Source organism: Ornithorhynchus anatinus, chromosome 1, assembly GCF_004115215.2.
Source record: "Ornithorhynchus anatinus isolate Pmale09 chromosome 1, mOrnAna1.pri.v4, whole genome shotgun sequence".
NCBI classification, from domain to species: domain Eukaryota; kingdom Metazoa; phylum Chordata; class Mammalia; order Monotremata; family Ornithorhynchidae; genus Ornithorhynchus; species Ornithorhynchus anatinus.
The window spans coordinates 112,465,987-112,488,236 of NC_041728.1; the positions used below are offsets into that span (position 1 = coordinate 112,465,987).

At 45.4% G+C, this 22,250-nt stretch overlaps 1 protein-coding gene across 1 annotated transcript in view; it reads right to left on the bottom strand.

Moving 5' to 3' along the window:
* DHX36 (DEAH-box helicase 36) overlaps positions 1–19,677 on the bottom strand; it is a 34,102-nt gene extending 14,425 nt beyond the window's left edge. Inside the window, exons 1-12 of the mRNA XM_029063575.1 lie at positions 19,465–19,677; positions 12,905–13,029; positions 11,230–11,482; positions 10,719–10,757; positions 9,366–9,536; positions 7,851–7,930; positions 7,238–7,312; positions 6,918–7,084; positions 3,038–3,119; positions 2,402–2,542; positions 1,605–1,707; positions 43–130 (exon numbers count right to left, since the gene is read on the bottom strand). Of these exons, the coding sequence (XP_028919408.1) occupies positions 43–130; positions 1,605–1,707; positions 2,402–2,542; positions 3,038–3,119; positions 6,918–7,084; positions 7,238–7,312; positions 7,851–7,930; positions 9,366–9,536; positions 10,719–10,757; positions 11,230–11,482; positions 12,905–13,029; positions 19,465–19,662 (1,522 nt within the window). The 5' untranslated portion in view covers positions 19,663–19,677. The remainder of the gene's footprint in view (positions 1–42; positions 131–1,604; positions 1,708–2,401; positions 2,543–3,037; positions 3,120–6,917; positions 7,085–7,237; positions 7,313–7,850; positions 7,931–9,365; positions 9,537–10,718; positions 10,758–11,229; positions 11,483–12,904; positions 13,030–19,464) is intronic.
* Between the last annotated feature and the right edge of the window lie 2,573 nt (positions 19,678–22,250).

The window sequence follows — 22,250 nt, forward strand, 5'->3', positions numbered from 1 at the left end:
GGGGAAGACAGACATTAATAAGAATAGATAAATACACAATACCTGATTTAAACATGACCTGTGACATCAAAAGATCATGTAAAGTGCTAATGTTGTCCCATCCTGGGAGAAAAACCAGAATAGCACCATCCTGCATTGAGGAAAAAAAAAGTTCTCATTATAAAATGATAAAATTTCAACAAGCAGTTAGTAGTTCCCTTAATTCTCCTCACATCAGCATACATTTAAGGGAAAGCATTACCTTAAAATACAAATCCCCTTCACTCTAAAGAAACCCCCTTCATTATTCTCCAGAAATTACCATTTAATTTCCAGTATCCAGACTAACAAGAACTGAACTCTCTGAATTAGAGAATGACCTCAGAGGCAATAGGATGAGGCCACCACACACCAACCTGTAAAACATGCAACGAGAACTATGCACCCATCATTGGGCAGGGATTGTCTCTATCTGTTGCCAAACTGTACATTCCAAGCACTTAGTACAGTGCTCTGCACATGATAAGCGCTCAATAAATACTACTGAATGAGAACCATCCACAAAGGGTAACTGAAAAGATCCACGTGACCTTAAACATACCACAGTTTAGGCTGTACATACTTTGTCTGACCACATTTTAGACAATCAAATATCTGCTTAGAAAGATCTCCTGTTCAACTACTGCTGTTTTCCATCCTTACCACAATTTTCTTTCAAAGACATCAGAAATCTTCCACACTGTTTCACAAAGTGACAGATAGAACATGTCAACTGGCCCATTTTTCAGTTGGAGAAACTGACAGTCAGTGCAGAAGTTGGACCAAACTCTCATGCCCTGATTCTCAGTCCCACTGTCCTTCCTAATACCAGAGCAAGCCTCGGCAAAATGAGCCGAGGAAAAGCCACCATTATAATTATCCGGGGCAGAACTCTTTGCAGGTTCAGCTCCACAGGGGCTTATACCCTGTGGGAAGCCCAGTGAAATCTGGAAGGGAACGTACCACAATAAATTAGGCTCCTTAAGTGCACCTCAAGTGATATTACCATTTGGCTCTTCCTGCTCCACCCCAGGGCACTGAAGCTATTTGTCCTGTATCACCGTGCCTGATCATCCCTTTCTCTTTCTTCCATTACTCATTATATCCTTTAAGATTTTTATTGCCAAACATGGCAGAGGGAAGGACTCCATAACGCAGCTAACGTGCAGGCACCTAGCCTATTCTGTCCTTTTCATTCTCCAACACACGGTGATGACGGTAGGCCTCCACGATCTGAAATGCAGCACGTGTCTGCATTGATTCGGAAGGTGCGTGACCTCCACCAAAAAACCCTGACACTCCTTTGCCGTTAAATTCCACTGCCCAAATACTCTTCTTTAAAAGAATGTATCAACTTTCTACCGTTTAAAGATGTAAGCTTATATGCAATTTGACTGTCAATTAATTTCACTGCTACTACCCTTTCCAATTTGCAGTATAAAAATTTCCTAACCACTTAATGTGCAAAGTCCTAAGGGCTGGAGTGATTTCACACCACCACGTTCAGACAGGGTCCCTGTCCCACGAGACGCTCAAACCCAAGTCGGCAGGTTTGGATTCGGCCCATTACTTCTACAGAAACTCACCTCCTCTTCTAAAACAATGTGTCGGATAAGTGCAGCTATTAAATTCAGATCAACCTTTTCATCATCTATCGTTTCCAAAACATCAATGGTATTTGCCGAATACCTAGCAGTGTTTGAGATAAAAAATCCTCCAATTATATTTAAGTCAAAGAAGAACACTGGTTAGAATATTTTTGTTAAAGGCCATATCGATAGTATTTACTGAACCTCTCTCTATGTGCGGAACAATATATACTAAGTGCTGGGGGAACACAGAAGAGAAATATACGATGCAACCCCTGTCCTTGGCCTCTTATCGTCTACCAGGGCTTATATCACATTATTCTACGGTGGGAAAAGCAAATTACAGCTCTGATGTTTCCTAGATGTAGAAGTTACATCCCAGGAACCTCTACACGTTTCCCAAGGGCTAACTGTAAATGAAAGCATCTAGTGTGTTCTGAGAAGGATGTGTAAAAGCCCCAGGAAACTTCTTCCCAGACAACCTTCATCTTTGGCAGGCCAGAGGGAAGGGGTGAGGGGGAGCGTGGTTCTTAGATGGCTTCTGTCCCAACTCTCTGGACAACACCGATGGTGGTAAGAGGCAAAGAGAAGCAGTATCCAGGTGGGCTGAGTGAATTTCACAGCTGAGCTTCAACTCTGACATGAATTTAAAAAAGCAATCACTCTTCTACTTTGCCTAATATGCCACAACATACTGTTATCAACCAATGGCACTTACTGAGCGCTTACTGCGTGCAGACTGCCGTACTAAACACTTGAGAAATAGAATACAAAGTAACGAAAATAATACTTACCTTCCTCGCAACTGCCTTACATAATCTGGCCATCGCTCTTTATAGATGGCTTCTTTTTCTTCTTTCTCTGGCCTACTTATATGCCCTTGCATAAAACCCCTTTTAAACTGAGGCCTGCGATCTGTACTTTCTGGAGTGTACCTAAAATATAAACAAGCAATCTTAAATCCCATCTAAAAATAGCTGGGCTATCAAAAGGCAGAGCCCTAAAATATTTGTAAAATCCATCCATTATCCTAAAAGAAGTACTGCAACAAACATACAGGAGTCATTTGACAAGAGCAAGTATTTCTGGTAATTACAAACTAAACATAAAAGACCACTTCATACTACTGCTTCAACACCCTAAACACTAAAAAGTGAGACTTTTCATCTTAAATTTTAGAAAACTAAAGTTTGCAAAACATTTTAGGCAGTCATTTGGAGCTATGCTAGATTAGTGGTATCTCAAATGTGTTTTATTGTTAAATTCACAACATTCCATAGAGTATGCTTTTTTTTTTAAAAAAAAAAAAAAAAGCACTCCCAAAATACCTAAAGGGACTTGCATCTTCTTGCTTTCCAACTATCAAATTATGCAATGTAACATTTGGTTTTCTTTTAAATCTCATGTCAGCATATTTGAATTCTACTCACTTTATTTTTTCAATTACATCTTCCAAAAGATATTCAACAACAGGGAAAGTAAAACCAGGAATATGTATCATTGGACTGTGATCTGTAGAGGGAAAAAAAAGAAGTCACCAAAACTTGTCCTCCCCCCAAAATAAAAATAAAAACCATGAACTATAGTTGTATTAAGGACACTTCAGTCTACAGAAGAATCTTTATTCTCTAATGTAATCTGAGGGAAAAATATGGTCCATTTTTAGTTCCACCCTATTATTCCAGATTTCATCTGCCCCAAGGCATACCTGCTAGCTTAAAAAAGGAATTTTGTACATTCAAGGTGAAAATAAGAAAACTGTGCCTTTATCCTGGCCATACCATTTTCCCACTTCTAAAAGTCTGGGTAAAATGTTCTCAAGATCTGAGATGAGATGGTAACTGACTACCTTGGTATTATTCTTAGGTCAGGCTCCCAAGTGCCAAGAAATGTTTTGGCCACTTTAACATCACAAGACAGCCAAGTGTGCTCGAACCCAGCCATATGCCACCTCCCAGAGCCTAAAAGCACTAATTTTCAGATCTGGAGGCGCTACGTCAACCACCTGCAATGAAAGACTGACTTCCTGACAATCTGACAAAAGAAGCCAAACGTCACCCTTAGACTAACCTCACAGCTATAGCTACTCCAGAGTGAGTTCCTAATGCTACGGAGATGCTTTAAGCTATTTTACAAAAGCCAGAGCCTTACTTAAGAGTCAACCCTTGTACCATGCAATAGGCCAGGTACAATAACAACACAAGGCCTCTATGTACAGAATGTAACAACAAGGTTCTGCACCACCTCTCCCTTCTATACATCAGCTCTAATAATAATGATGGTAAGCAGCTAGTACACAAAACACTATGCTAAGTGCTGGAGGGGACGCAAGACAATCACAGTCTATCAGTCTCACATTTTATCTGCTATTCCCAATCAAGCAAATGACTGAGAAGGGTGTAACAAAAGACCATACGATCCCTGGAGTTTATAATCCTAGTAGGGGAGGCATTCATAAATAATTTATCAATAGGAGGAGGGAGTCCTCAAACAGTAGACAGTAGAGTAGGTAAAAAGTAAATATATAAAATGAGGGCAGGGAATTTGCACATCATATTGTTATGTCGGACTTTCCCGAGCGCTCATCAGTGCTCTGCAATAAATACAAATAACTGACAGTATAAGCTCTAAGGGAGAAGCAAAAGGACTGAATTGAAAGTAAAGAGGCTGTGACGCGGAGAGAGGAAAAATGTCTTCACACTCTTCATTCCTTCTAAATTCACCTCATAACTGTACACTGCATGACTCCATCTCCTCTCACCCCTGCTACTCGCCAGCCTGAAACTTTCTCCTCCAATCTTCCAGATCACTGCTCTGCCCACCTTCAAGGCCCTCTTATAATCATCCCTCCTAGAGGAAGACTTCCTTAACTCACAACACCCTAATTGCACCAACCTATGAGTTAATGGTATTTGAGTGCTTACTGTGGGCAGAGCTCTGAATACAGACTAGTAGTGAAGACTAATTTAGAGGGAAAAGAAAGGAAAAACGAATACATAAATGTAGGTGTTTGAATTTTAGTCTTTGTTCATCAATATGTGCAGGCAGGGGTGGTGCACTATTGACTCTAGACTGTACCCTCGGTAGGCAAGGAACGTGTTTACTAACTTTGTTATATTCTACTCTCCCAAAAGCTTAGTACAGTGCTCTGCACACAGTAAGTGCTCAATAAATACCACTGATCGATTGATATTGATGCAGAAATGCCTAGGTGGTAACTGGAGGAATAAGACCTGGAGGGAACATCCTCAGCACTAACGCATTTCATTTGCCTTCCCCTCCTGTGCACTTTCATATGTGTTTTATTTTTTTCCCTCCCAATTATTTCACTTCACCTAGATATGCTCACACCACTTCCAGGTACAGCCTCCTTCACACTTTGTAAACAGCTTGTCTGTCTCCACCTTTAGATTATAAATATCTTGAAGGCAGGGAATGAATATCTTCGGTCAATCATTGGTATTTACTGAGCACTTACTAAGTGCAGAACACTGTAATAAGTACTTGGGAGAGTACAATAGATTAGGTTGTTTATGTTAAATTTTCCCAAGAGCTAAGTATCATACTCAGGAGATGCTCAAATACCACTGATTTGATCTGTGTTCATCTAGTACGGTGTGGAAAAATATAAAGGCTGATTGGCTTTGAAGGAAAGAACCACACTTATACATTCAATTTTGTCACCTACTTCAATTCCTAATTTACAGTATTTTTATGGTATCTGCTTAAAGGGCTTTTGTGAGTCGGGTACCATACTAAGCACCGTGGCAGATAGAAGTTAATCAGATTGGACACAGTTCATGTCCCACAAGGGGCTCACAGTCTTAATCCCCATTTTACAAATGAGGTAAATGAGGCACAGAGAAGTGAAGTGACTTGCCCAAGGTCACACAGCAGACAAGCAATGGAATCAGGATTAGAACCCAGGTCCTTCGGACTCCCAGGCTTGTGATCAATCCACTAGGCTACGCTGCTTCTCCGGAACAAAATGCCCTAGCAGATAAATGTCCCAGCCTGGCCAGTGGCAGTAACAGCATGTGACTACAGAGGCACAAGTTAATTCATGGTCCTGAGCCCAATTTATCCCATTTTCATGTCAATGCTGGAGCAGCTGCCAAAAGAAATGCAAAATTTCAAATTTCTCTGGAGAGCAATGTAATGGGAACTACAATTTTTCTGAGAATAGTCAAAAAGGATGCTGTATTCAAAATTTCCTTATAAAAACACAAACCCAAAAAACAAAGATTGTGAGCCCTGAGTGGGACAAAGACTGTATCTGATCTGATTATCTTAAACCTATCCCAGGCCCACCACAAGAATAAGCATTTAATGCAAAATTTTATAATAATTATTAAAGAAAACCCTATGACATTTCACATCCAGACTTAGGCTCCTACAAACATTTTGTTGCCCCACCCTCTGGACAATACCACTGCTGTAAACAGCCAAATGCTTCTTTTACTATTGTTATTACAAAGATGGCTAAAAAAGAATTCTTTAAGACTTCTGAATCCCTAAACGTTGACAAGATAATTGTCACTAATATAAACTCCTTAAAGGTGGGGACCATGTTTTACTTTTTTCATACTTGCCCAAGGGTTTAGGATGAGTTCTGCATACAAAAAAATGCTCAAAAAACATTAATGAATGAAGGCATTAAGTGGCCTTTACTTGGGATGCTGGATATCCTTCACTATACTTTATCAAAAAACCCTCTGAATGGAATTACATTTAATCACCACCTGAAGTCCTGATTTGTACCTGTCTGCTTTTCGGGATATCATCGAGACAATTCCTTGTTTCCCAAGCCTGGAAATACAAGGGATTATATTTCCAAGCACCCCCTACCTCACAGCTAATCATCTAGGAATGCTTTAGAAAAGGCAACTTGAAATTCTAGAAAGTGTTTTGTGGAATCAGAATAACTTGACTGCTCAAAGAAATGAGAGTGAGGAAAGCATACAAGAGCTGGACACGAACTGGAGGAAAAAGGAATTTAGGAGGGCTCTGAAGATGGGGAGGGCTGCGGTCTGACAGATTTGGGGAGGTGTAGGGAGTCCCAGATCAGAGCAGGGAGGAGGCAGATTGAGCAAGGGGATTCGAGGCAGATGAGCTGAGGGTGAGGTCGTTAAGAGGAGGATTTCAGAAGGGAGAGGGGGAGGACAGGGAAGTGGAGGGTTGTAGAGACCTGATGCGTGAAATCAAGAGGGCGGATGGAGGGCCCTGGTTCTAAAAATCTCAATTACAGGTGGCCTTTTATTACACACGCTTTAAGTCTGTAACAAACTGTATCAAAAATACCTCACCCACCAAAATATTCTGAAAACTTCTCAGCATTCAAAGTTGCACTCATCAGAATTACTTTCAGGTCGGGTCGAAAGTCTAGGAGATCTTTAATAACCGTCATTAAGACATCCGACTGCAGATTTCTTTCGTGGATTTCATCAAGTACAACATGACTAACACTGGATAATTGCCTAAAAAGAAGAGCAAAACATCCTTAGCTGAACACCACATTATGAAAATGAAGACTCTGAAAATTAAGTAATAATTAGTGATGCTTGGTTTACTCATTTAATCTTTCAGTAAATGACACATTCACTAATTTTTCTTAATAGGAATATACTTACGGGTCTGACTGGAGCCACTGTAGAATGATTCCTGTTGTACAGTACAAAATAGAGCCTTGTTTCCTTGGTAACCGACTATGAATGAAAAGACACGCATTAAGAATTCCTGAACTGCCTTTTTCACAATTCACTAAGTACTCTGAAAGCTTCAAAGCAGAATACCACTTCATATATTTTTAATGATAAATCTAAATCTTCAACTAAATTTTTTCAGACGCACAATGACTTGAAAATCTCCAACACTGAGGTGGTGTAGAAAATGGATGTGATTAGGTATTCATGCTAAACTCAAATGCCAGTCCATTCAGCCCAGTCTTATCTCTGTGGGCATCAAAAACACCGGGAAGAAAATGTAAAAGGACGCTCTCCTTCCCGCCATCCTTGTAACAGTTCCTCTAAATATGCATAACTTCCCCATTGGCTCTGCATCTATCAAATCTCTTTTTGAACCTGTTGACATTACCGGCCTCTGCAATTCTTGATTTCAGTAATTAAAAAATGCAACTGCTTCTTAGGGGTATGGGAAAAACCAATATCTGTAACACTTTTAAAGTCTATTTTTTTTTTTTTACCCACTCCCCAAAATCAACCCAAATAGGACAACTCCCTTTACCTCTGGAGACGAATTTGATATCCTGTGCTGTTGCCATTACCACAAGATTCTGCCCTTTCTGCTGCCACTCTCTCTGCAACCTTCAAGGCAAAAGCAAACTGCAGTTAGAGCTATAGGGGAATGAATGGAGACTTATGGTTATGGGGCTTGCGGGTGGACAGGGTAAAAATACGCAAAGCCGGAGACACCTTTTTTTTAAAAATGTGTACGAAAGTCCCGCAAAAACATACGAGGCCTTTCCAAACTTAATGCATCTAATTGCAGTGAATCAGTGACATAAATTATGTGGATTGAGTTAAGACATCCCTTAAAATTACAGAAGCAGCGTGGCTCAGTGGAAAGAGCCTGGGCTTGGGAGTCAGGTCATGGGTTCGAATCCTGGCTCTGCCACTTGTCAGCTGTGTGACCGTGGGCAAGTCACTTCACTTCTCTGTGCGTCAGTTACCTCATCTGTAAAATGGGGATTAACTGTGAGCCTCACGTGGGACAACCTGATTACCCTGTATCTACTCCAGTGCTTAGAACAGCGCTCTGCACATAGTAAGCGCTTAACAAATAAGTCCTAACCTTATTTCCTTCAGGCACTTGCCTTCTGACCCATATTTGCTAGCATCCAGACACATATATTGAAAGTACTTGATGAAGTTCTGATATTAGATTGGAACCACCTTGAAGTCAAGAACTACATCTTATTTCTATTGTACTCTTCGGAGTATAGTGTTCTACATACAGTAGGGGCTCAATAAATACTGAATCAATCATTTGAAGAGTCCTCAAAACCATTTTGCTGCATTCATAGTTCTTTAAAGCAGATTAGTAATGGCAAATTGAATGAATCCAAGTAGTTTTTTAAAAAATGCAGAAAAATGACATTTTTGAAGAAAACAGATATTACCCCTGTTTTGTTGGTAGGGACTCAAATAATCAGATGGCTGATTGAGGCAAATGGGGCCACTTTTGTATTCATTCATTCAGTTGTATTTATTGAGCACTTCCTATGTGCAGAGCACTGTTCTAGAACTTGGGAGAGTACAATGTAAGAATAAACAGACACATTCCCTGCCCACAACAAGCTTACTTCTACTCTACAGCCATGATTACAAGCATTGGGATAGATCCTGCCAAGTCTCTGAAAGAGAAATGCTATTTTTAATGATATCTTTAAGCTCTTTCTGTATGTTAGACACTGTACTAAACAATGGGGTAGACATAAACTAATCAGATTAGACAAAGTCCATGTCCCACATGGGGCTCACTGTCTCAATCCCCATTTTACATGAGGTAACGGAAGCAGAGAAGCGAAGTGACTTGCCCAAGGCCACACGGCACACAAGTGGCAGAGCTGGGATTAGAATTTGGATCGTCTGAATAATAACGATGGTATTTTTTAAGTGCTTACTATGTGCCAAGCACTGTTCTATGCGCTGGATGCCAGGCCCTGGCTCTTTCCAGTAGGCCATGCTATCTCCACCTATTCCCAAAAGGAGGAAATGCAAAAAGTAAGATTTCACCCACCGATATAGCGCTGATCCTCCTTGGCTGAGTACACACGATCCTGCAGGCCGACCCTTTTCCTCTCTCGATGTAGTCATCCAGAATGAACTGAGTCACTTGGGTAGTTTTCCCACAACCAGTCTCACCACTTATTACAGTAACTTGATTATTATTTATCAAGTTTACCAATTCCTATATCAAATGGGGGTTTGGGTGGGGGGAGGGCAATGAAACACACCGTTAAACAAAACTCAAAGAATCTGACTGAAAAATCCAAAACTATGTTGTTCTAATAAAGTTAAAATTCTACCCAATTGTACATTACAAGCACTTAGTTCAGTGCTCTGCACATAGTAAGCGCTCAATAAATACTACTGAATGAATACCTCAATGTGAAGTTCATTTAATTCAAGGACAAACGGTTTTGAAACATTACAATGCAGCATTAAAATACCCGACCGAATGCCCTAACCCTAAATCCAGAATACAGGATGTATTTCCCTAAAATTGAAAACCAGTCGATAGTATTGGCTGAGATCTTACAGCGTGCAGAACACTGTCCTGAGCACTTGGGAAAAACTAATAGAGTTGGTGGACAAGATTCCTGTTCACCAGGAACGAAATAAAATCCTGTTTTGGGAACACGCTGGTTCCTGCTTTAAATAGTCTTTTCCAACCCTTTCCTTCCCTCCTGGAAATCGGCTGAGATCAGTGCGATCAGTCAGTCAATCGTATTTATTGAGAGTTTACTGTACCGCAGACCACTGTACTAAGTGCTCGCGAGAGTACAATCTAACAATAAAACCGGTACTGCCCGCAACAAGCTTACAGTCAATGAGCTCAAGGACTATGTTGAATTTTACTTTTTGCTCACAAGTGCACTGCACACAGTAGGCCCACAGTAAGCACTGATTTTATCAGCTAGAAATCTGCATTCTTTCATTCTTTCCCTTCCCAGGCTGAGAGAAACACTCTGTGTGCATGTGTGTTTTTGGGGGGTGGGGGAGGGTTTGGGGCATTTCTCCGGGCCTAGAAACTCGCACCATTCCCATGTTAGATCCTCGTAATTAACCGATCCTACTAACTTTAAACCACGAAGCTGTTTCAGACCAAGACTCATCTCAAATCTAGTGTTCGCAAAGGAATTTTTACTTTGGTTGCACGTGAGGTCAACGCGATGTTTAGGCCAATGGTGCAAGTCTAATAGAAACCTATGAAATATTCATATTATCTGGGAAAAAAAATGTCTATTTGTGTTTCTTGCTCGGGACCTGTACTAAAAAGACACCACTCTTCCTAATTACTGGGCATATAGTTTGAGTTGGTTTACAAATTCACTCATATAAAGATTCAAATGTGTAGAATACAAATTACCTTTTGCATTCTATATGAAGGCAGCTTCTCCCGGAATCTCTAAAAGAAAGGTGACATTGATTTTTACAGTTTTTTAATGGAGAAATTTTTAAAATGTAGCCAATATAACCAAGGAAACAGAAATCTAGGCACAGGCAGAAATAGGAGAATTTTCTAGGAAAAATCTACCTAGCATACCTTTCCTTATTTTTACTCCTGAACTGCTTACTATCCCCCTCGTCTAACCTAAACACTTTCATGGGAACACAGCATAATGTGTAAATATTAGAATGACAGCATCTATATGGAGGTGTTGGCCAAAAATTAACTTGTGTATTTTGGTAACAGAAACAAGACATTCTTGATTATTTTGAGACTCTGCACAATGTTTCTCATAAAAACATCTAAAATGATTCATTAATTCAGCCACAATTGTGTTTTTTTAAATGAAATCACTCCATGTCTGATTTTTATCTACTTTTAACACGGGCATCCAATTCAAAGGAAATAAACTTGGCTTATTTTCTAGTACCTGCATTTCAATGTATCGGGGCTCAGATTTCTTCCTCCGAAGGTCATCTTTAAGTTGCTGGTCTAAATCGGTATCTGGCTCATTTTCTTGCAAGAGATATTCAGAATCCCGGTCTAAGAATGACTTCCCCTGGTCTGTGAACAGGTTTCTTCGGTCTATGACTTTCTTTTCTCGGTCCACAAACTTCTTTTCTTGGTCCCCAAGCTTCTTCTCTGAGGTCGGTTTGCTTTGGACAGGAGCATTTGTACCATACCTAGAAGACAGGACCCCCAAATCTCTCAAAGGACCACTTAAGCCATAGGTGAGGCCCCCTTTTAAAACACAAAGATGTGAGGAAGACTTGGATTTCCTTGGGGCACGATGCCAATAGTCAAAAAGTCTAAATGGAAACACTTATTTTCTAGACCTTATTCCTTCTTGATTTGTCTCCCCCAAATTCTCCCCTCACAATCCACTCCTATTTTCCCCACGCGGAACGGAGACGGTGCCTGATTCAACCGTACTGTACCTACCCCAGTGCTTAGTACAATGCTTGCCATACAGTAAGCACTTAAAAAAATTAACATAATTATTGCTTTGTTGTGGAAGGAATACACATACGTATATCCATCCATACACCTATGCAATAGAGAAATACATATAGAGTAACTACACACATGTTCAAAAGCCTTCAGTCCATGTTTCCCCCATCAGCAAGAATCCCCAGTGTGGTGACCATCCCCCTCCACATCGAACAGAAACTTTGTGGCTTCAAAACACCTTGCCCCCTCCTACCTCACCTTGTTAATCTCCTACTAAAACCAAGCTCACACTCTTCACTCCTTTAACGCCAACCTACTCGCTGTACCACAATCTCATCTATCTCACAGCTGACCTCTTGCCCAAGCCCTGCCTCTGGCCTGGAATGCCCTCCCTTTTCATCATCGACAATTACTCTCCCTACCTTCAAAGCCTTATTTGAAGGCACAACTCTTCCAAGAGGCCTTCCCAGACTACACCCTCATTTCCTCTTCTGTGTCACCCTGATTTCCTCCCCTTTATTCGCCCCCCTTTGCCCCCCACCAGCCCCACAGCACTTATTTTACTTGAGAAGCAGCGTGGTTTAGTGGAAAGAGCCCGGGGTTGGCAGTCAGGGGTCACGGGTTCTAATCCCAGTTCCTCCACTTATCAGCTGTGTGACTCTGGGCAAGTCACTTAACTTCTCTGTGCCCCAGTTCCCTCATCTGTAAAATGGGGATTAAAAGTGTGAGCTCCACATGGGATGACCTGATGACCTTGTACCTACCTCAGCGCTTAGAACAGTGCTTGGCACAAAGAAAGCGCTTAACAAATACCACTATTATGTACATGTTTGTAATTTATTTATATTGAAATCTGTATCCCTCTCTAGACGGAAGACTCCCTGTGGGCAGGGAGTATGTCTGTTATATTGTTGTACTCTTCCATGCACTTAGTACAGTGCCCTGCAAACACTAAACACTGAGTATACATCCACACACACACATAAAACACAAATATACATATACAGCCTCTACAAAACCTACTTGATTCAACTAATCTAGGAATAAAGAAAAATAGCTTCCAAAAGAAAACACACTATAAAAACTGTAAAAGCCTGTCAATTGATTTTGATAAATTCTTAACAATAATTCATTCTTCCTAAATACAATTTTACCCATGGTCTTCAGGGGAAAACCAGGATATTGGTGGCTGGGTGTCATTATCATTTCTGGTTTGGACCGCATTCAGGAGCTGTACAATCTGTTCTTCGCGACGTTCATCCATGCGCACAACGGCTCTCTAATTGGAGGAAAGGGAAAAAAAAAGCGCCTTAAAATCATTCCTTTTAAATATGGAAAATAACGATTTTTACTTTGATTATATATGCAGTTTGAGATGAAAAACATTCTCTCCTCCACAGAAGGTTGCCTTTCATCCTGCTCTTCACCGTCAGTTATCTAGGGAGACTCGACTTTTAGAATGAAACTCTCCAGTTTCACCATTATTAGGGAATCGTATTAAGGTCTGGAAGGTCCCTACCCCTCAGCTGCAGAGGGCCACGAGAAAAACAAATCAAGCATTTTACGAATCACGCATGGCCACTACGCTAGACTGAAGGCTCCTTTTATGGGCAGGGATCACATCTACCAACTTTATTATATTGCACTCTCCCAAGCATTTAGTATACAGTGCCCTGCACACAGCAGCACTAGATAACAATGATTGAAAAACAATCATCTATCAAACACCACTAATGATGATGGTGTTCAGATGTAAGCAGCTACTGGCCGCCCTTTATCCTTAAAAAGATGGATAAAATATTAAAGACAAGAAGCGGAATCGAAATGTGCCGGGCAAAAGAAAATGGTAACCGAACGATGACTAAAATCTTTTGCAGCATGTAGTTAACAGCAGGGGGCTTTCAGAAAGGGTTTCAAGGCCTTCGAGCAAGACACTGAGCAATAAAAGGACAAGGTAGGTCCAAGCAAAGGGCCCGGAATGGCTGAAGGATTTTACAGATCAGTGCAGTGAGAGCTAGACAGGGGGAAGCTGAAGTGTTTGAAATACTTGTTTTAATTAGTGAAAAAGCAGACAGAACTCTATGGCACGGTGCCTGCCCCACGATGAGGGTGGCCACTCGTGTCTGATCTATACCCAACAGTCCAGATTTCACATGGTCTAGCCTGTCCGCTGTGTAGTGAGGACAGTAGCCGATGTCTTTATATCTGGGATTTTATTTTTAAGCACCTCGTCCTCTTCTTCCTTGGTTCCTGCCTCCAAGTCCCACGGGTCGGAAGCAGCATCCGTGTTTTACAGGAGTCTGAGTGGGGAAAGTAAAGGCTCCGGAGTCGGGCTTTAGGTGGGGGTGGAGACAGTGCCCCACACGCCAACGAATCCAACAATACAGGCCGGTGCTGCTAACTTCCACAAAGAATCTTTCTGTGTACGTACTTATGACACCTTCACTTTAAAGAGAAGCAGTGCCGCCCAATGGGAAGTGTCAAGGGACCGGGGTTCTAATCCCAGTTCTGCCGTTTGCCTGCTGTGTGATTTTGGGCAAGCCACTTCACTTCTCTGCGTCTCGGCCAAACTGGGAGTTGAAATGCCTGTTTTCCCTTCCACTTAGACCGTGACTCCCATGTTGGACGGGGACTGTGTCTGACGATTATCTCGTATCTACCCCAGCCCTTAACACAGTGCTTGGCACACAGTACACCCTTACCAAACACTACAATCTTTAGGAGTATTTCCCTTCTCCCTGGTGTCCGGATCATTTTTCTACAATACGACTCTGCACACTTCTTCTTACTCCCACAAAACCCACTATGGTTGTCCATTCCTTTCCATACCAGGCAGAAACTCCTCACCATTGGCTTCAAAGTACCCCATCACCTCAGTCACCACCACCGGCTTTCTCTCTTCCCCATCAGGTCCCCCTGGGGCACGGCACGCAATAAAAAGGCGGCCAGGGGGACAGCAAGATGGGCAAGTGTTTTGTGTGATTTCATTCGGGTTACGCAGCTCCAAGTAGAACTGGGAATAGAGCCCAGGTCTTCTGACTCCCAAAGGAGTCCTCTTTCCATTGGACCAACAGCAGGGCTCATTTGGGAGAATAAGTGATGAGTAAGAGGGGCAATCCCTGCCCTCGAAGAGCTTACAATTTAACATGGGAGAAAGACCCAGAATAAATTAGGAAAGATGATTAAATAAGTGCTGGAACGGTAGAGAATGCAAAATCTATCTACGCACAACAGTGGTACACAGATGTCTGTGACTGACAAAGTGTCGAGGTGGTAGCTGGAAAGATGTGACCCTAGAAGAGAAAGTAAATCGGGGAATGCCATCTGGTGGAGGCAAGATTTTAGGAGTTCCTTGAAGAGCTAGAGCCCGGGGGACGGTCTTGAAAGAGAAGTTCCAAATAGAGGAAAAGGGGTGAACAAGGGGTCAGGAGAGGATCGGCCAGAAACAAAGCAGAGTGAGCTTAACTAGGGAGATATGAAAAGCGGGAGCTGTGGTGAAGAGAACTAACTGATGGATAAGAGAGCTGGAGTGCCTCGAAGCCAACGGTCAAGAATTGCCACTTGAGGCCAGGAAGAATGATTAAGGACTGTGGGTTTTGCGAGCGGAAGGCTTTAGAAAAATGACCCAGGCAACAGAGTGAGGACAGGACTGGGAAAGGGAGACTCTGGAGACAGGGAAACCAGTGAGGAGGGTAGCAGAGGTATGACAAGCTCCTGAATCAGGGTGGTAGCCTTTTGGGTGGGACAGAAGGGATAGATCTCGGACACGTTGCAGCGTGGCTCAGTGGAAAGAACCCAGGCTCGGGAGTCGGGTCATGGTCGCGTCACGTCAGCTGTGTGACTGTGGGCAAGTCACTTCTCTGTGCCTCAGTTACCTCATCGGTAAAATGGGGATTAACTGTGAGCCTCACGTGGGACGACCTGATTACCCTGTCTCTACCCCAGGGCTTAGAACAGTCCTCTGCACATAGGAAGCGCTTAACAAATACCAACATTATTATGATGCTGCGAAGGCCAGGCCAGCAGGATTTAGGAACTGGTTGCGGGTGAGAAGTGAGAGGGGCTGAAGCGTCAGCGATAATATTAAGGCTCCTTGTTTTTCAGACGGGAATGACGGAGGTGTTGTCGAATGTGAAGGGAAAGGTAGCGGGAGGAGTGGATTTAGGAGGCAAGATGAAGAGTGAAGTTTTAGATTTATCGTGACGAAACAAATCCAGTCTGGAGATCCTCGGCTGCGGGTGCCAGGGGTCTCCCACGAATTTCAAGAGGGCCACGGAGTAATCAAGCTCTGAACAGGGGTTTGATTGTGCCATCGGTAAATTACAAGGCTGAGCGAATAGGCCAAAGTGGTAAAACTATTCGATACTTGTGAGGAAGACTCAGTAACTCTTTAGAATCACGCCGATGCAAACCCAGGCACAAGTACTAGCAACTACGGAAAGAAGGGGGCTTAATAAGGATAGGTGATGGGCATTACTAGGCCAAAAGCGGGCACCTCAATGTGAATTGTATTATCATCTACCTAACTACAAGCTTCTCACCTACTCGCTCTTCCAAACCCCCACTCCCTGAAAATCTATCTTGTCCCCCAACACAGACCTCCGATCTTTGGAGTCAGAAGTCATGGGTTTGAATCCCGGCTCTGCCACTTGTCAGCTGGGTGACTGTGGGCAAGTCACTTAAGCCCGTCGAAGGGCAGGGACTGTCTCTATCTGTTGCCGATCCGTACATTCCAAGCGCTCAGTACCGTGCTCTGCACATAACAAGCGCTCAATAAATACTACTGAACGAACTTCTCTGTGCCTCAGTTCCCTCATCTGTCAAATGGGGATGAAGACTGTGAGCCCCACGTGGGACAACCTGATTCCCTCGAGTCTACCCCAGCGCTTAGAACAGTGCTCTGCACATAGTAAGCGCTTAACAAATACCAACATTATTATTACGATTATCTTTGACCCCCCTCCAAGATTCCACGGTTATCATGCCCCATTTCGGTCTCTAAACTCAAACGACCCGCTCGACTCCCAGATCGACAGCCTCAACGCCACCCTCTCCGCTGCAGGGGACAGAGCACGGGCCTGGGAGTCAGAAGGACTTGGGTTCTAATCCCCGTTCTGCCGCGTGTTGGCCGTCTGACCTTGGGCAAGTCACTTCACTGGACCTCAGTCACCTCATCTGTAAACTGGGGATCGAGACTGCTCAGTCCATCCTAATTAACTTGTACCTACCTTAGTGCTTAGAAGTGTGTCTGACCCACAGTAAGCACTTCAAATGCCTAACTCCCTTACTCCCCTCTCTCCACTGATCTCATTATACTAATCCACACCTCTGGGTCACCTCCACAGTAGGCTTCCTCTGCTCCTTGGCACCATCCTTGGAGGCCCGCTGGTGGACACCCGGACAACTGGCTGACCTCGGCCACCTCAAAAGTCCTCCTGACCTGCTTTAATTCTACTCTCTCCTCACTAAACTACACTCTCCCCTCTAAACCGCACACTCGTGCGCCGGGAACGTGTCTATTGTTGTATCGTACTCTCCCCAGCGCTTAGTACAGTGTCCCGTATCCAGTCAGCGCTCAATAAATACGGCTGAATGAACGGTAACCATCACAGCGGTAACAGTTAAGCGTTTAATGCGTGCCAGGCACTGTACTAAGCGCCGGGGTGGATCCCAGCAAATCGGGTTGGACGCCGTCCCCGTCCCACATCGGGCGCCCAGTCTCCATCCCCACGCTGTAGACGCAGCCTGGCTTAGCGGAGAGAGCCCGGGCCTGGGAGTCGGAGGACGTGGGTTCTAATCCCGGCCCCGGAACTTGTCTCCGGTGTGACCTCGGACAAGCCGCTTCACTTCTCGGTGCCTCAGTTCCCTCATCTGTAAAATGGGGATGAAGACTGTGAGCCCCACGTGGCTGATGACCTTGTATCTACCCCGGCGCTTAGAAAAATGCTGGTTACATAGTAAGGGCTTAAGATATCCCACCATTATTATTACTATTCTCCGTGCTTCAGTTCCCTCATCTGTAAAACGGGGATAAAGACTGTGAGCCCCACGTGGGACAGTCTGATGACCTTGTATCTACTCCGGCGCTGAGAACAGCGCTTAGCACACAGTAAGCGCTTAAGAAATCCCACCATTATTATTATTCTCCGTGCCTCAGTGACCTCCTCTGTAAAATGGGGATGAAGACTGTGAACCCCACGTGGGACAACCGGATCCCCTTGTATCCACCCAGCGCTCAGAGCAGTGCTGGGCACATAGTAAGCGCTTAAGAAATCCCGATCATTATTATTCTTCTCTGTGCCTCAGTTCCCTCCTCTGTAAAATGGGGATAAAGACCGTGAGTTCCATGTGGGGCAGCCTGCTGACGTTGCATCTACCCCACAGCTTAGAGCAGTGCTTGGCATATAGTAAGCGCTTAAAAAATACCACCATTATTCTTCTCTGTGCCTCAGTTCCCTCATCTATAAAATGGGGATAAGGACTGTGAGCCCCACGTGGGATAGGCTGATGACCTTGTATCCCGCCCAGCGCTTAGAACAGTGCTTGGCACATAGTAAGCGCTTAAGAAACGTCATCAGCATCGTCCCCATTTTGCAGAGGAGGAAAGTGGGGGCCGGAGACGTTGTGGTGGGGGGGGGGGGGAGGTCCTCAGTCACTCACTCATTCATTCAGTTGTTTGTTCATTCATTCACTCACTCACTCATTCAGTCATTCACTCGTTCCTTCATTCATTTAGTCATTCATTCAGTCATTCACTCGTTCCTTCATTCATTTAGTCATTCATTCAGTCGTTCGCTCATTCAGTCATACGCTCATTTGTTCACTCATTCATTTGTTCATTTATTCATCCACTCATTGGATCCTTCATTCAGTCATTCACTCGTTCAGTCATTCATTCGTGCATTCATTCATCCACTTGTTCGTTCGTTCACTCATTCACTCACTCACACGCTTGTTCATTCATTCATTCACTCATTGATTCGTTCACTCAGTCATTCATTTGTTCGTTCATTCATTCATTCAATCAGTCATTGGCTCATTCAGTCGTTCGTTCATTCATTCACTCAGTCATTCGTCCACTCAATCATTCATTTGTTCGTTCATTCATTCATTCAATCAGTCATTGGCTCATTCAGTCGTTCGTTCATTCATTCACTCAGTCATTCGTCCACTCAATCATTCATTTGTTCGTTCATTCATTCATTCAATCAGTCATTGGCTCATTCAGTCGTTCGTTCATTCATTCACTCAGTCATTCGTCCACTCAATCATTCATTTGTTCGTTCATTCATTCATTCAATCAGTCATTGGCTCATTCAGTCGTTCGTTCATTCATTCACTCAGTCATTCGTTCACTCATTCATTCATTCGTCCACTCAATCATTCATTTGTTCGTTCATTCATTCATTCAATCAGTCATTGGCTCATTCAGTCGTTCGTTCATTCATTCACTCAGTCATTCGTCCACTCAATCATTCATTTGTTCGTTCATTCAGTCATTCAATCAGCCATTCGTTCGCTCATTCAGTCGTTGGCTCATTCATTCATTCATTCGCTCATTCATTCAGTCGTTCGCTCATTCAGTCGTTCGTTCATTCACTCACTCATTCGTTCATTCAGTCATTCACCCATCCATCCACCGAGTGAGTGGGCAGCGCTGGGGAGCGGGGGGAGCCGTGTGCTCAGGGGGCGCCGCGTGAGGGGCGGCCGTTACCTCCTGCCTCTCGGCCTCTCGGCTCTTCTGGCCCTGCTTCTTGGCGTACCACAGGCCGATGTCCCGGCCCTTCAGATGTCCGGGATGCCTCCCGCGGCCCCCGCCCCGGCCGCCGCCGCCGCCGCCGCCGCCGCCCCCTCCCCCGGCCCCCCGGGCTCCGGCGTCGCGGCTCCAGCCCTGACGGCGCTCGTAGCTCATGGCGGCGGGGGCGGCGGGGCGACCGGGCCCGCGGCTCCTCGGACGGACAAGATGGCGGCGGCCGCCGGAAGCCCCGCTCCCACCCATTTCCGCCCACGCACAGCGTGCGCGCCCCCGACCGCCCCCCAGCGTGAGGCCGTCGCGGGGGCGCGCCCGAGGGGAAGGGGGGGGGGAGAAGCGCGGGAGCGCGGGGCGGGCACAGCTGCGCCTGCGCAGAGACTCCTAATGCGGCCGGCTGTTGAGCGCCGACGCTGTGCGGAGCGCTGTGCTCAGCGCTGGGGGCGGGGGGGGGAGGCGGGGATCATCAGGGGGTCCCACGTGGGGCTCACAATCCGCATCTCCATTTTAATAATAATAATCATAATAATGTTGGGATTTGTTAAGCGCTGACTCTGTGCACAAAACTGTGCTCAGCGCTGGGGGAGAGGCAGGGTCATCAAGGGGTCCCACGTGGGGCTCACAATCTGCATCTCCATTTTAATAATAATAATCATAATAATGTTGGGATTTGTTAAGCGCTGACTCTGTGCACAAAACTGTGCTCAGCGCTGGGGAGAGGCAGGGTCATCAGGGGGTCCCACGTGGGGCTCACAATCTGCATCTCCATTTTAATAATAATAATCATAATAATGTTGGGATTTGTTAAGCGCTGACTCTGTGCACAAAACTGTGCTCAGCGCTGGGGGAGAGGCAGGGTCATCAGGGGGTCCCACGTGGGGCTCACAATCTGCATCTCCATTTTAATAATAATAATCATAATAATGTTGGGATTTGTTAAGCGCTGACTGTGCACAAAACTGTGCTCAGCGCTGGGGAGAGGCAGGGTCATCAGGGGGTCCCACGCGGGGCTCACAATCTGCATCTCCATTTTAATAATAATCATAATAATGTTGGGATTTGTTAAGCGCTGACTCTGTGCACAAAACTGTGCTCAGCGCTGGGGAGAGGCAGGGTCATCAGGGGGTCCCACGTGAGGCTCACAAGCTTCATCCCCATTTTCCAGATGAGGTCACTGAGGCCCAGAGAAGTGAAGTGACTGGCCCACGGTCACACAGCTGACAAGGGGCAGAGGCGGGAGTCGAACCCATCACCTCTGACTCCCAAGCATAGCATCCGTGACCTATTTTGCCCTACCCCCAACCCCGCAGCACTTACATCCCCCTCTTTCCCTCTGCTCCTCCCCCTCCCCCTCAGCTCTGTGCTCATTTGTCTATATTATTTATTACCCTATTTTACTTTGTTAACGAGGTGTCCACCCCCTTGATTCTATTTATCTTGATAATGTTGTCTTCTTTTTGTTTTGTTCTGGTTTGCTCTGCTGTCTGTCTCCCCCGTTTACACGGGGAGCCCGTCTTTGGGCAGGGATTGTCGCTCTCTGTTACCCAGTTGTCCATTCCGAGCGCTTAGTACAGTGCTCTGCACATAGTAAGCGCTCAATAAACACTATTGAATGAATGAATGAGTCGGGAGAGCGGGGCAGGGAGCGTGCCGGGCGGGCCGGGGGCAGGGAGCTGCGCCTAATAATAATAATTTAATAATAATTTTGGCATTCCTTAAGCTCCCACTATGTGCCCAGCACTGTTCTAAGCGCCGAGGTAGGTACAAGGTGATCGGGTTGTCCCCCGTGGGGCTCCCGGTCTTCATCCCCATTTTCCAGATGAGGGAACTGAGGCCCAGAGAAGTGAAGTGACTGGCCCGCAGTCCCACAGCTGATAAGTGGCGGAGGCGGGATTAGAAGCGTGGCTCAGTGGCAAGAGCCCGGGCTTGGGAGTCAGAGGTCATGGGTTCGAATTTCGGCTCGGCCCCTTGTCAGCCGTGTGACCGTGGGCAAGTCACTTCACTTCTCTGGGCCTCAGTTCCCTCATCTGTCAAATGGGGATGAAGACTGGGAGCCCCACGTGGGACAACCTCATTCCCCTGTATCTCCCCCAGCGCTTAGAACAGTGCTCGGCACGAAGTATGCGCTTAACAAATACCAACATTATTATTATTATTATTAGAACCCACGACCTCTGACTCCCAAGCCTGGGCTCTTGCCACTGAGCCACGCTGAAGGAGGAGGAAGAGGAGGAGCTGGGGGGCCGAGGAGGAGGAGCTGGGGGGGGGGGGGCAGGAGGAGGGAGGAGGAGGAGCTGGGGGGCAGGGAGGAGGAGGGAGGAGGAGGAGCTGGGGGCAGGAGGAGGAAGAGCTGGGGGGCAGGGAGGAGGAGGGAGGAGGAGAAGCTGGGGGGCAGGAAGAGAAGGGAGGAGGAGGAGCTGGGGGGCAGGAGGGAGGAAGAGGTGGGGGCTGGGGGGCAGGAGGGAGGAAGAGGTGGGGGCTGGGGGGCAGGGAGGAGGGAAGAGGAGGAGCTGGGGGGCAGGAGGAGGAGGGAGGAGGAGGAGCTGGGGGCAGGGAAAAGGAGGGAGGAAGAGGAGCTGGGGGCAGGAGGAGGAGGAGGAGCTGGGGGGCAGGGAGGAGGAGGGAGGAGGAGGAGCTGGGGGGCAGGGAGGAGGAGGGAGGAGGAGAAGCTGGGGGCAGGAAGAGAAGGGAGGAGGAGGAGCTGGGGGGCAGGAGGGAGGAAGAGGTGGGGGCTGGGGGGCAGGAGGGAG